The 14152-nt window shown below is 37.9% G+C and overlaps 1 protein-coding gene across 1 annotated transcript in view; it reads left to right on the plus strand.

Moving 5' to 3' along the window:
- The window catches only part of LOC142337220 (adenosine deaminase domain-containing protein 1-like), an 87613-nt gene that overhangs the window by 50577 nt on the left and 22884 nt on the right, over nt 1-14152 (plus strand). The window contains exon 7 of the mRNA XM_075386357.1: nt 3567-3781. Coding sequence (XP_075242472.1) covers nt 3567-3781 — 215 coding nt within the window. The remainder of the gene's footprint in view (nt 1-3566; nt 3782-14152) is intronic.

A 14152-nucleotide genomic window follows, 5' to 3' on the forward strand; every position in this document is an offset into this window, starting at 1 on the left:
TTTTCGATGTCTTTGATCTTTGAAAACGGGATAAACAGGTACAGCTCAGCGGGCATGGAGCTCCATTAGACGCCCTTAGCTGGTTGTAGAAGGCTTTAATGTACCTAGAGTGCAGAAACTGCTGGGAAGTCTCAGAAACTGCTGTACCTAGAGTGCAGAAACTGCTGTTGCAGTTTAATTGCTCTCAAACGAAGTTTGTAGCAATTGTATTAGTCATGTTGGTCTTTTTAATGTGATTTTTCACTTGACTGATTTTTCGTCTGGCCAACTTGACTTTCCGTCCTCCAAAACCGGTTAAACGGGTAGCCCCCAGCGGGGTTCAAGTGCTATTAAAGCCTTTCAGCTCGCTAGTCTCTAAGTATGCGATTCACAGAAACTGTTTTGGAGACTTATACTTTTGGTATGAGGGACGTTCTTAGAGTTTGACACCCACCCAACCCCCCCCCCCTCAACACACCCCCCCCCCACACACACACACACACACATCAGTCCCTTCACTTAACCCCCACCCCTGCACAGAGTTCAGGCCATAAGGAACCTGTACAGCCAAACCCCCCCTCCCCAACGTCGCTCCCATCCCACCACCTCCCTCGCTGCGCTCAACTCAACACCCCTTCAATTAAGCTAAAGCTAGCCTCACTAAACGATGGCTAGCTGCTTAAAAAGCCAACCATCGCCGGTTGTTTGAGAGCTATTCGCCCGACGTTAGTCGGTTACGTTTTAACCCTGAATGAAGCATTTTTTTCCTCGATATTGTCAATTTTCTTGAATTTTTGTATCTAACCTGTTTTGCCCTGTGCTTTTTACGCCCCCGTCTCAATTTATATATTCTTATATGGCACTTTACTATATAAAAATAGCACGTGCGAGGTGGGGCGTAAAAGATATAAGCCTTCTAAGGTTTTGGGCGAAACAGAATAGATCCAAAATTTTTCCTAATTTGTTTTTTTTGAAGATTTAAAGATCGGGCGTACTTTATATGGATGGCTCTAATCGTCTGTCAAATGTCTTTTTTTGTTAATGTATCGGTCATTGTTTATGCCAACTTCCATACTAGAGTCTAAGCATTTTTCGCTAATTTTTTGAAAATTTTTTTCTTGTTTTAGATTTCAATGCTTGAGTCCTGTGAAATATTTTTTACGCTTGAAAATGGGTATTGATTCTAACATTACAGAGTTGATTTTGAGGATCTGGATCTCACTAATTTTTGCAACTTTTATTTAAGTTTGCTAATTTTTCCAGTTTTTTCAAACCTTTTAAATATTTTTTTAGGCTTTTTAATTTTAATGACCAAAGAAACAGATTTCAGGCTAAATGTGTTGACGAGAAGCTTTAAATGAGCGAGATCAAAATTCTGATCCCTTTTCAGGTTCTTGTTGTTTAAGGGCAATGAAATTTTTCTGCAGCCCCAAATTTTTTACCTTCACTTTTGACTCTATTTACGTCAACAACAGTTCACGCTACGGTTCAAAGTCTGTTTTTGATAGCTACCTAATTAATTAAATTGAATCTTGGCTTGCGCTATCCACTTCTTCTGTTAGTCAATAGCGGAGTTTTCAAATTTTCCATTCAGTTCTTGGGATTGTAATTTTATTATTCATGTTTTTGGTAATTTTCCGTCATTTTTTGAGTTTTTCCATCTCTGGGAGCCAATTAGTTGTTTTAATGGATAAAGGTTGGGTTACTGGATAGTTTTTAGTGACAATCACTGATTTTTTGAAGCTTTTATTTGGGGAATTTGTCCATTTTTTTAATAAAGATTTGCTAAGTATTTTGATATTTTTTATTCTTTTTCATTTTTTAATTGCTCTCAAACAAAGTTTGTGGCAATTATATTAGTCCTGTCCGTCTTTTTTTATGCGATTTTTTGCTTAACAGATTTTTTGTCTGGCCCATTTGACATGTCGTCCTCAAAAATGGGATAAACAGGTAGCTCCCAGCGGGCATTAATTTCTCTTGGAGCCTTTCATCTCGCTAGTTTCCAAGTATGCGGTTCATTGAAACTGTTTGAGACGTATACCCATGGTGTGAAGGGCGGTTCTTAGAGTTTGACCCCCCCCACACACACACACACACATCACCCCACCTCACTCCTCTCCCAAATCAGCCCCCTCATTCCTCCCAATCCCCCACTGCACATCATTCAGGCCCTAAAGAGGTGGCCCCTTGCAGTCGAAGACCCCCTCCCCCACCGTTGCACCCCATCAATCCCCCAGGTTCACCCCCCCCCGCTCACCTCACGCCCCTTAATTAAGCTAAAGCTAGCCTCACTAAACTGTAGCTAGTTACTACTGACGAAGCCATGTGGTCGTCTGAGAGCAGTTCGCTCGACATTAGTCGGTTATGTTTTTCAATCTTCAGGGGCCAATGGAGACTTTTCCAAGGTTGGTTTTGTATCAGTGGCTAGACTTGGTTTGCATAAAATTGTTTAAATTATATAAATTGCTAAAATTTTGTTTTTGTCTCTGTATCTTAGATTTACAAACAGGTTTCTCTGTAAATTAATTATTCTGCTTGCTGTAGCTAGGATGATATTATCTTGATGACGTTTTCAATTTTCCTGAACTAGAATGGTCAAACTTTTTTTGAGGTTGGTGCTGCCCTCACGTACAAAATGATAGATTTTGTACACAACCGACTAATAACAGAGTGGTACAGCTGCTGAGAAGGTCTTAATTCGAGATTGAAAGGTCATTTTTAGGAGTTGTTGAGCCCAAAATGGTGCTTTTTTCACTTTTTTTTTGGTCATTTTTCGGGTTTGTGTTTGATCAGTCTTAAAGCAATAAGGTATTACAGATGTCAACTTCTGGCATTTCTTCTGGCATTTTTCTCAATGCTGAATAACTCTTAACAGATAGCGATTACGGTTACAATAGCAGGCTAAACAGAATAGATCTAATAAATGTTGTCTGTGGCGTGAAACTATTTGTTTTGTGTCGCCTTTCTGTATTATTTTTTGTGAGTGTAGTTTCCAGTTTTAAAGAATGAGAGGTTACGGCATTCAGTTATGCTCAAAATGTGCGCTGCAATTATTTTAGCACTGTCGACCTGGATAATATTGTGTGACCAATTTAACGTGATTATTTGTTTCCTCTCGGCCTTTTTGTGACAATTTCTGAGACGGGGCAATATGAATTTCTTTCATGTGGTGTTTAATTGCTCTTGAACGTAGTTCATAGCAATTATTGTAAACGTGTGTGTCTTTTTTAAGCAAAATTTTTGCTTCACAATTTTGACTTTTTGAGTGACTTTGACGCCCTTGACTTTTTGCATTTCGCGTGGTCTAAAATTCGCTCTCAATCACAATTTCAAGCAGCTGAACTCAATTGGCGGCAATTTAAAAGTCAAATGAAAAGTGGGCTGAAACTGGTGTAATTTTTCTCTTTAAATCTTAATAGTGGTATATGTTAACCTCTAATTTGGTTATTTGAAGCCCACTATAGAACTTCTTAGTCCCATTTAGCCCCCCCCCCCGAATGAAGCAGGCTGCAATTGATTAGAGCTCCCACTAGTCGTTCAAGAGCAATTCTTCCGACGTTTAGTCGGTTATGTTTTAATAATTTTAGGCAAGTGAGGATGGCCTTGTACCCGACAGATGACAATGAACAGGGATCCACCATCTTCACACTGGATCCTGCGAGACACAAACTGTGCCTGAAGGACAACATCCAGATCCACCTCTGTATGACAATCAGTCCAGACGGAGAGGCCCTGGAGAACAGTCTGCACCTTGACAATGACACCAGGCTCGCATTCAAGGACCTGCAAACTATTGCTGCAGGTACAAATGCTGCATGGCCTGTTGAATGTCGGTTTTCTGACCCTGTGAAAAATGTTGACAGAATTAGTAACCTATTAGCAAACCAATTGATGTCCTTGGTGACAATGCCGATGCCTCTTGGGGGCTCTGGGGAGTCGGTTTTGGGCGTCGACTTGCCTTCTTTCTAGTCCTTCTAGTCTGTTCTTTGATGTTTCTCCAAAAAACCTTAGTCCTCAACATTACCTTAATTACATTGTTTCCTTGCGCCTTTTTTGGTTCCAAGTTCTTGTGTTGTGAATCAATATCTTGAAGTTTACATTGATTATGACATTTTTGCGGTAAATGTTTAACGCCAAGGTATGAAGATTATCGATGTCGATAACACTTGGTTTTATAACATGTTATATTGCCGCATCCGTTTGATCTCAAGTAAAAAGCTGTTGATCCTGTCGTTTTGACCAATTTTAATTTCGAAATCCCGCTCAGCTAAAGTTTTACGTCTCATATGTCTAGCCATGATCTGTTTTTCAAACCATGTGTTAACATTTTTTCGGCGTTGAAGATGTTTCGTTTTTAGGTTTTTCATGAAATGCCAAGTCAACCCTAATTGAGTTCCCCATAATTGCAAAATTTTCATTTCTGTAATTGATTTTTGAAATTATGAGAAAGTGAACCAATTAACAGAACCAAGGACTTTTCTTAATAAATCAAGTAACAGAACCCAGGGAAAGGCATCAGTTCATTAACCAAAATCAGTTTTATTTTTTAAAAAATCAGTAACAGATGCCGTTTTACAACTATTTGAAATCATTTCAGGCAATTTGGAACAAAATGAGAACACTAGGAATTTTTCAGATATGGCAAAAACATGCACTCCATTTCTCATAAAGTTTTCTAGAAAAATGAATCCTATGGTATTTCCGATGAACCCATACCTCAGTTTAAATCTTTTCTTGCAAACCAAGAACAGATAGTAAAATTTAATGGTGCGTTTTCCGAAACTGCAACAATAAATCATAGCGTACCTAAAGGAACCTTTGTAGCTCCTTTAGCATTCAACCTACGTGTAAAGAATTTTTCCAAAAGCCTTGACTCAACAGAAGAGGCGATTCAATTTGACGTTGATGCATGCGATGTTTGTGAAAGTACATGACAAAACAAGTTAGTAGTATAAGTAAATGACTAGTAGTAGTACTAGGGGGGGGGGGGTCATATATTGTTGTATATTGTCATATATTGTCATATATTGTATATATGTCTTCATATATTGTTCCATCGCGCCCAAGGGCTTTTCTGAAGAATTTTAGTGGTCAAATGTAAAGATTTAGAGGGGGTCGTTTTTTTACAGTGCGTGACCCCCCCCCCCCCCCCCCCCCTAGTGTTACTGCTAGTCATTTACGTATACTACTCAAGTTGATACAGGAATTTCTTCTTTAACGAAGCAATCATGAAGTCTTCTATCACAGATGAAGAAGATTTTGAAAGGTCTTAGAAATACTGTTGATATCTGGATAAAAAACCCGATGAGAACCCTGCTTTTGATATTCAGCTGAAAGATATGTCTTCTTCAGTTGGAATGAGTTTGTTCCAAATGGATTTTGCGATTCGAAATTCTTTATGACCTAACATTTTGTTTTCGGAGCGATTTATGTTCTTTTTTCAGACTTTTTACTACTGTGTTTCGCCGCGCAAAAGGTGCAACTGAAGTTTAAATCGAATGAATTGAGAGATTAAAAGTTATAGTTAAATGTGAACACAAATGGGATCACGACTATCACTATATGAGCGTTCCTGTAGACAGAATTAAAAAGGATGACCAGACAGGAGAACAGATGAACAGACAGTGGCTAATGTAAAACACTTTACTTCACAATTGGTAAAAAAAAGTTTCAAATACGATAATGACAGAAACTGGGCGTTTAAAATCCCAGATTAGTAATGAGCAAGAGGAAACTACAAACTGAATGTGAAATGACTAGCGATATGAATTGAAGGAAATGAATTGAAATGAAAAGCAAAGTATATAACAACGGATGACTAAAGTCATTGTACTGTGACTAGTGTACCACATTCCGCTCCGTCCAAAACGTTTGTTTTGTCATTTAATTTTTTCAAAAAAAATGCACTCGTTATGTTAACTATTATGATAATGCAATGTTAATAGTGACGTTTTAATGAGTTCAGTGGCTATATGTTTCAAATTCCTTTACTGCTCTCTTAAAGTCAGACTAATCTCTGTCGCAGGATCGGACAAGCCCTATCGTAACTCTGGAGAGCATTGGCGGACTTCCAAATGGAAATCAGATTCTGTTGGATTTTGGCTTGCGATTTTCTGGATGTTTGATACGATGCCTTGTTTGGTAGCGCATCGTTTCTGCTTGATTATTTGACAATGTTTTTGAGGTGAGGGTGCTTTTGATGATGAAGAACTCGCGAGAATTGGAGGTTACTTTGATGTAGAATTGTTCGGTTCGTATAATTCAGTATTGGGCGAAGTGCGTGTACGTTGATTTTATTGAGCGTGGGGTGTTGTTATAGCAGATTACTTTTTTCTGGCCATGTTAGTGGTGTTGTTATGTTTTTATGGCATTTCTAGTTTCTTGTACCTTAACATCATTTTCGGAGCAAACGAGGCTATCTTTTGAAATTTGGATGACATTTGAAATTGCAAGACGAAATTTGAGTGAATTGACGAAATACGACTAGCATCATTGATTGCTTTTTAAGCTTTAGTTTTGTTCCTCCAATTTTCGGGCGTGATTCACAATTTGTCCTGACTTGTTGTGCCAGTTCGGACTGAAGATCTACGTTTGGCATAGTCAGCAAATGTTGTGTCCTTTTCGTCCGTGGTCTAAAGTTTAGCGAAGTCAGACGTTCAGATAACAAATGAGGCTTTCCATGTTCTTTGACTCTGGAAGTGTATTCATCTGTTTTAATGACTGATGAACCTTGGGCTGGGACTTCAGAGACCATCAGTTCTCTACTTTTAGCGTGTGTTCTTTGGTTTTTCCTTGCCAATTTGTGTTTGGTGGGAGGCTTCTGTTCAATGAAATAGGAGGACGATTTCAGGATGGCTCACCACACGTGATTCTTCTTGTGGTCCATTGTTGCGTCCCGTAGTGGCGTCTTGAGTCACTTCGTTCCGATTGTTTTCTTGTCACTTCTTTTTCATCCCACCTATCGTCAGGGGTAAGTTGATCCGTCCCATTGCACAGTGTTGAGATCTGAATATTTTGTTACAATTGGTTTATATTTCAGCTTTTCAGGTTCAGACTCCTTCCTAATGTCAGTGAGTGGCGTGTTCAGCTTGCTCAAAAGGCGATGTTTGACGTTTTCTGTCTGCTCATTTTGTTGTGCTTACAGAATTTCTGTTTTTCTGTCTAATTTAAAACTGAGTCTGACCTAATCTAATTGCGCGAGGAAAATCGTGCAAAAGTATATAACTTTGTTTAATTTTCAAGAATTTGTGAATGTCATTCGCGGTATTAAAAACCTCGACCATTGGTTATTTTGAAAGAATTTCTCTGCAGACTAAAAAATAGACTGCCTGAACTATTGTTCTAATTTAGTCCATCATAGTCTAACTGTACTTCTTCATTAGGTAAATCGCATAATTAAACTGGTTGCCATTTTCAAGATGGAGTTAAGGGTTTGAGATTTTCTTTTTTTGTGAAAGAAGGTTTTCTGGTGTACTGTTTGTGGTCGCTGTATGCGCATCCTTTACCGGGTTCGAAATTGCGATGCAGTCGTTCACGCACACATATTCTGATTTAAAACGTGCAGATTGCGCCAATAGCTATGCTCGTAAGTCAAAATCTGCTTTCACCTCTCTTTCTTGTTGATTATGCAAACTCGACCTTCTTTCAACACGGCATCTTCCGATGCAAGGTATGCTCACAATGTTGTTGTGAATATTTTTGTGAGAATGAAATTAAAGGCATCACTGTAAAGTTTGGCGCTATTGCTTGGTGTTTTTTTGGAGCCCCAGTTTCTTCTGTTTAAAAGTTAGATGGTGTTGTGATTTAAGGCGCATCTCACGGTCCTGCTTCTTCTAAGAATCTGTTTCTAGATGGGTTAGGTTGCCTAATGTTGTTCAAAATCTCTTCATCGGAACTCGTTCTTGAAATCTATTTGTAATGGATTTCCATTGAGCAATTTGATTGGACTAAAAAGGAAAGGAAAGCAGTGCAGATAAAAACGGAGAAGAGAGAACAGCACGGAAAGAAAGGGGATAAAAAAAGAACAAGAAAAAAAATAAAGGAGAATTGAAAGAGGAAAAGGGACACAAAAATCGAATCCATTGGAAAACAGTTGGTTTAATATTGTTAATTCAAATTCACACTATCTCCAAAAAACCAGTTTTGAAACCATGCTTAAATATCTGACAAGTTAGGCAGCGAACCCCCGTTGATTGCTAAGGTTAAAATTCTAGTAGCCAGACCACTCCGCATTCTATGACTATGATAATATAGAAAAACAGGAAAACAGTTTGGCTGGAGATTTATTTCACTCATTTAAAGCATTATTACTACAGTCAAAATCAGCACAAGTAAAACATTCTGACAAGAAGAATTAACCTTGGTTATTTGGTTAATTAAAGCCACACAAAGCAAATATATAACATGGTGACAAGGGTTATGCCTAATGTTACCAATAACTCTTGTCAGTCACCACGTCTTTATAATTGAAAGTTTGGTTCAATTATGACTTTTTATCGACGTTCAAAATAAAAATCTTCGAATAAAAGTAGACAACACAGAAGGTCAAATTCTGTTTTATAGTTTGTCACCTTGTTTCAATCAATTGCGTGTATTCCTCAAAAAACAAAATTCCAATATTCTATGTGTTTTTATTACCAAAAACATGTCACCTCATTTCAACCAAACTAAAGCGAAACTTCAGATGTCGAACACAGTGTTGAGTTTTACCGCACAATATTCATTTACTTTGCCAATTTCTGAATAATTTCTACGGCCTATTTTTTTCTCTTCTTACTTTCTACAAATCGATTACAACAGATACAGTTTCACGGTTAATACAGAACTACGAGATATAAAAATATTCACAAATGACAAGCAAGCCCAACTGCTATCTTACACTTTGATTATTTTCAAAGAACTTTGAAGCTTACTTACTTGATCGAAGAGGCTCCCGAAAATGAATTCGTTACGATTGATATCACATTTGGTCAATATCCACGAATTGTTTCTCAACTAGAAAAAGAAGAACAAACAATTGACTTGAAAATCTCACACTGGGACATCTCTGATTGACCCCAAGGACGACTAAAGCAAGCAGTTCATGCAGGATGACATCTCTCACGAACTACTCACCTCTTATCAAGGAGTTGATAGTGACAACTCGTTGAACAGCAAGTGCGGACACATCCAAGAGCCCATACAAAATTTTTCAGCAGATAAGTTATAGCAATGCTCTATTTTGTTTTGTGAAAAGCAGTGAAATTTATATTCCTTTATTATTAGTCGTAGACTCTTTAATCATTCGTTGCATGGTTTTAATTGCAAGATTTAAAAAAAAATTAGAATGGCAGCGAATATACAGCCATACATTAAAGTTGACAAATTCAGTGGAAAACTAGAAGCGTTTGACGATTTCCGCTCCTCCATAGAATCTGCAGTAGCAGTAGCAGGAGATTTATTTCACTCATTTAAAGCATTATTACTACAGTCAAAATCAGCACAAGTAAAACATTCTGACAAGAAGAATTAACCTTGGTTATTTGGTTAATTAAAGCCACACAAAGCAAATATATAACATGGTGACAAGGGTTATGCCTAATGTTACTAATAACTCTTGTCAGTCACCACGTCTTTATAATTGAAAGTTTGGTTCAATTATGACTTTTTATCGACGTTCAAAATAAAAATCTTCGAATAAAAGTAGACAACACAGAAGGTCAAATTCTGTTTTATAGTTTGTCACCTTGTTTCAATCAATTGCGTGTATTCCTCAAAAAACAAAATTCCAATATTCTATGTGTTTTTATTACCAAAAACATGTCACCTCATTTCAACCAAACTAAAGCGAAACTTCAGATGTCGAACACAGTGTTGAGTTTTACCGCACAATATTCATTTACTTTGCCAATTTCTGAATAATTTCTACGGCCTATTTTTTTCTCTTCTTACTTTCTACAAATCGATTACAACAGATACAGTTTCACGGTTAATACAGAACTACGAGATATAAAAATATTCACAAATGACAAGCAAGCCCAACTGCTATCTCACACTTTGATTATTTTCAAAGAACTTTGAAGCTTACTTACTTGATCGAAGAGGCTCGCAAAAATGAATTCGTTACGATTGATATCACATTTGGTCAATATCCACGAATTGTTTCTCAACTAGAAAAAGAAGAACAAACAATTGACTTGAAAATCTCACACTGGGACATCTCTGATTGACCCCAAGGACGACTAAAGCAAGCAGTTCATGCAGGATGACATCTCTCACGAACTACTCACCTCTTATCAAGGAGTTGATAGTGACAACTCGTTGAACAGCAAGTGCGGACACATCCAAGAGCCCATACAAAATTTTTCAGCAGATAAGTTATAGCAATGCTCTATTTTATTTTGTGAAAAGCAGTGAAATTTATATTCCTTTATTATTAGTCGTAGACTCTTTAATCATTCGTTGCATGGTTTTAATTGCAAGATTTTTAAAAAAAAAATAGAATGGCAGCGAATATACAGCCATACATTAAAGTTGACAAATTCAGTGGAAAACTAGAAGCGTTTGACGATTTCCGCTCCTCCATAGAATCTGCAGTAGCAGTATCAGGAGATTTATTTCACTCATTTAAAGCATTATTACTACAGTCAAAATCAGCACAAGTAAAACATTCTGACAAGAAGAATTAACCTTGGTTATTTGGTTAATTAAAGCCACACAAAGCAAATATATAACATGGTGACAAGGGTTATGCCTAATGTTACCAATAACTCTTGTCAGTCACCACGTCTTTATAATTGAAAGTTTGGTTCAATTATGACTTTTTATCGACGTTCAAAATAAAAATCTTCGAATAAAAGTAGACAACACAGAAGGTCAAATTCTGTTTTATAGTTTGTCACCTTGTTTCAATCAATTGCGTGTATTCCTCAAAAAACAAAATTCCAATATTCTATGTGTTTTTATTACCGAAAACATGTCACCTCATTTCAACCAAACTAAAGCGAAACTTCAGATGTTGAACACAGTGTTGAGTTTTACCGCACAATATTCATTTACTGTGCCAATTTCTGAATAATTTCTACGGCCTATTTTTTTCTCTTCTTGCTTACTTTCCACAAATCGATTACAACAGATACAGTTTCACGGTTAATACAGAACTACGAGATATAAAAATAATCACAAATGACAAGCAAGCCCAACTGCTATCTTACACTTTGATTATTTTCAAAGAACTTTGAAGCTTACTTACTTGATCGAAGAGGCTCGCGAAAATGAATTCGTTACGATTCATATCACATTTGGTCAATATCCACGAATTGTTTCTCAACTAGAAAAAGAAGAACAAACAATTGACTTGAAAATCTCACACTGGGACATCTCTGATTGACCCCAAGGACGACTAAAGCAAGCAGTTCATGCAGGATGACATCTCTCACGAACTACTCACCTCTTATCAAGGAGTTGATAGTGACAACTCGTTGAACAGCAAGTGCGGACACATCCAAGAGCCCATACAAAATTTTTCAGCAGATAAGTTATAACAATGCTCTATTTTATTTTGTGAAAAGCAGTGAAATTCATATGCCTTTTTTATTAGTCGTAGACTCTTTAATCATTCATTGCATGGTTTTAGTTGCAAGATTTTTAAAAAAAACATTAGAATGGCAGCGAATATACAGCCATACATTAAAGTTGACAAATTCAGCGGAAAACTAGGAGAAGCGTTTGACGATTTCCGCTCCTCCATAGATTCTGCAGTAGCACTAGTAGGAACTGACGATGCTCTAAGACCACAATTTGTGAGAATGAATTTAGCTGAGAGTGCTCTTCGATTTGTTAACGGCCTTCCGGAAGCAGCGAGAAACGACTATGATCAACTCATGGAAAGATTGGGCCGCCGATACAACAACACCGATAATGGAGCTTTCCATGTCTTGACATTCAACGAGAAAACTTTTGATCCAAGCAAAGAAACAGCTGAGAATTTCTTAGTTGCAATTCAAAGACTAGTGGACTTAGCATTTCCGGACAATGGTCCCGCAGGAGTTAATAGAGCTCAGGAGAGGACCGATCGGATAAAACAGAAGTTCATACAAAGAATGCCGCTAAAATATAAACGCAAGCTTTTGAACGCACCAGCCGCTGAAACGGTAGACCAGTTATGCGACAGAATCAAAACAGAAATGGGGGTCTCTGACACATATCCCGAAACTAGCTACCCTGCTTCCTTCAAAGCTTTGCAATCGGACACCAACCAAAGGGAAGACGCTTTCTTCAAAAAACTCGACAGATTTGTAGACAATATGACCAAATTTAAATCAAGAATCAACGAAGCTTCCGCATCGATTGCCGCGACACTGATTTCACAGCCACAACGACAGCAACAGCCTACATATGCAGCAATATGGCGTACCCGTGCAATGCAAAGTTCACCACCTCGTCAATAAGGAAACCAATATCAAAATTCGTACAGGAACCCGCGTTCGTATGCACAAGAAAATTCCCAGTCGGACAGAAGATATCCACGCAGTCCAACACCAGCAAGGGATATATGCCGTAACGTCGGACGCAGAGGTCATACTCAGGGACAATGTTGGCAAAGACCAGCCCCGAGAGTTGGAGAAAGCATTCCATTTCCGCGTCAACCAAAAAACTAACCAAACCACGGAAAAAAACAAACCTCAATCAATCAACCACAAACAAGTTTGCATCCTTTTCTACAATTTCTTCAGATGAGGACTCTTTATCCTCTAATGACTTAAATATGCATGTCACACGCCCTTTCTTTGTTAAACTTATTTTTTCTCCTCAATGTAAGCGAAGAGCACTTATTGACACCGGAGCATTTTGCAGCGCCATGTCAAACTCAATGTTTGAGTCTATCTCAGAATCCAGTTATTCCACAATTTGTCAAAAACTTGACCCTCCATCATACAAAGTCTCGGTTGCTTCGCGATCTAAAGTCGAAGTCCTCTTTCAAGCCGATATCAAATTCAATATTGGAAACAAAAAATTTACTGAACGCTTTTTAATTTTACCCGATATGAACGACATTTTATTAGGCCTTCCTTTTTTTAGACAAAAACAATGTTGGAGTAGGTTGCAAACGCAGACTGCTAAAATTCTCGGACTTCACATTTTTTATCCATTCTCTTCAAAATGATACTTCTGACTTAAAAATTGAGAACAGAGCCAAAAGTAAGTTCCCCTTAGTTCTCCAAGGCACTTTTATTTTGGCTCCTTCCGCTTTTCATCTAGTTATTGTCAGCTGTGTCAATGGCCCTGAGCTGAGAGACGTAACCAGACTAATCGAACCTTTCAAAAGCTTCGAAAGTAAATACGATGTAAGCATAACTAGCGCAATCGAAACGTCCGACCCGACGACAAAGGAAACTTGTATTTAGGCCTACTGAACAGGTCAGAAGTTCCAGTTGAACTGTCTCCCAATGAAACAGTGACTGAATTTGAAGTTATCACACCAGATCAAGCTAAATTCATCATACCAATAGATCCAAAGATTCTTAGCCTGACAGACGACAGTACATGCGATTCGTTATTAAGTCAAACTATATTAGCCTCCGCCCAAAATGAAGAAGCACCAACAAGCAATAAGTCGCTATTCTGGTTCCCAACACCAGAATCATGCCAAAATCCGGATGCACTTGCAGGAATTGAGAAGCAAATTTACGACTCATAAATAAAGTTTCAACAAATGGAGCGACTGAACACTAATAACTCAACAGAACAAAAGGAAAAGTTTTTGTCTCAATTTAGCTGGTTCAAATCGATAGTTTCAAACTCTGAAAGGACACAAATAGAAAAGCTGTTGAAAAATTATCACAGAATATTTGCGAGACACCGTTTGGATGTAGGCAGAAACGACGATTTCAAAGTTCTTCTCACACCTGAACATGACAAACCTGTATATTCCCAGAGCCCAAGCACACCCATTCACATACGCGACGAGCTGTTAATCGAGCTTGCCTTACTACAGTACTATGGAATCATAACTACACTACCATTCTCTAAATATGCTTCACCTATCTTTGCACAACGCAAACCTAGTGGAAAACTTCGCCTTCTCATCGACTTGAGAAAAATCAATCATCTGTTACGCCATGATTACGATTCCAAAAATTTCCCAATTTCAACGCTTGCAGATGCAGGAGCGCATTTAGCGGGAAAAAGTTTC

Source organism: Convolutriloba macropyga, chromosome 3, assembly GCF_964194025.1.
Source record: "Convolutriloba macropyga chromosome 3, txConMacr16.3, whole genome shotgun sequence".
NCBI lineage: Eukaryota > Metazoa > Xenacoelomorpha > Acoela > Convolutidae > Convolutriloba > Convolutriloba macropyga.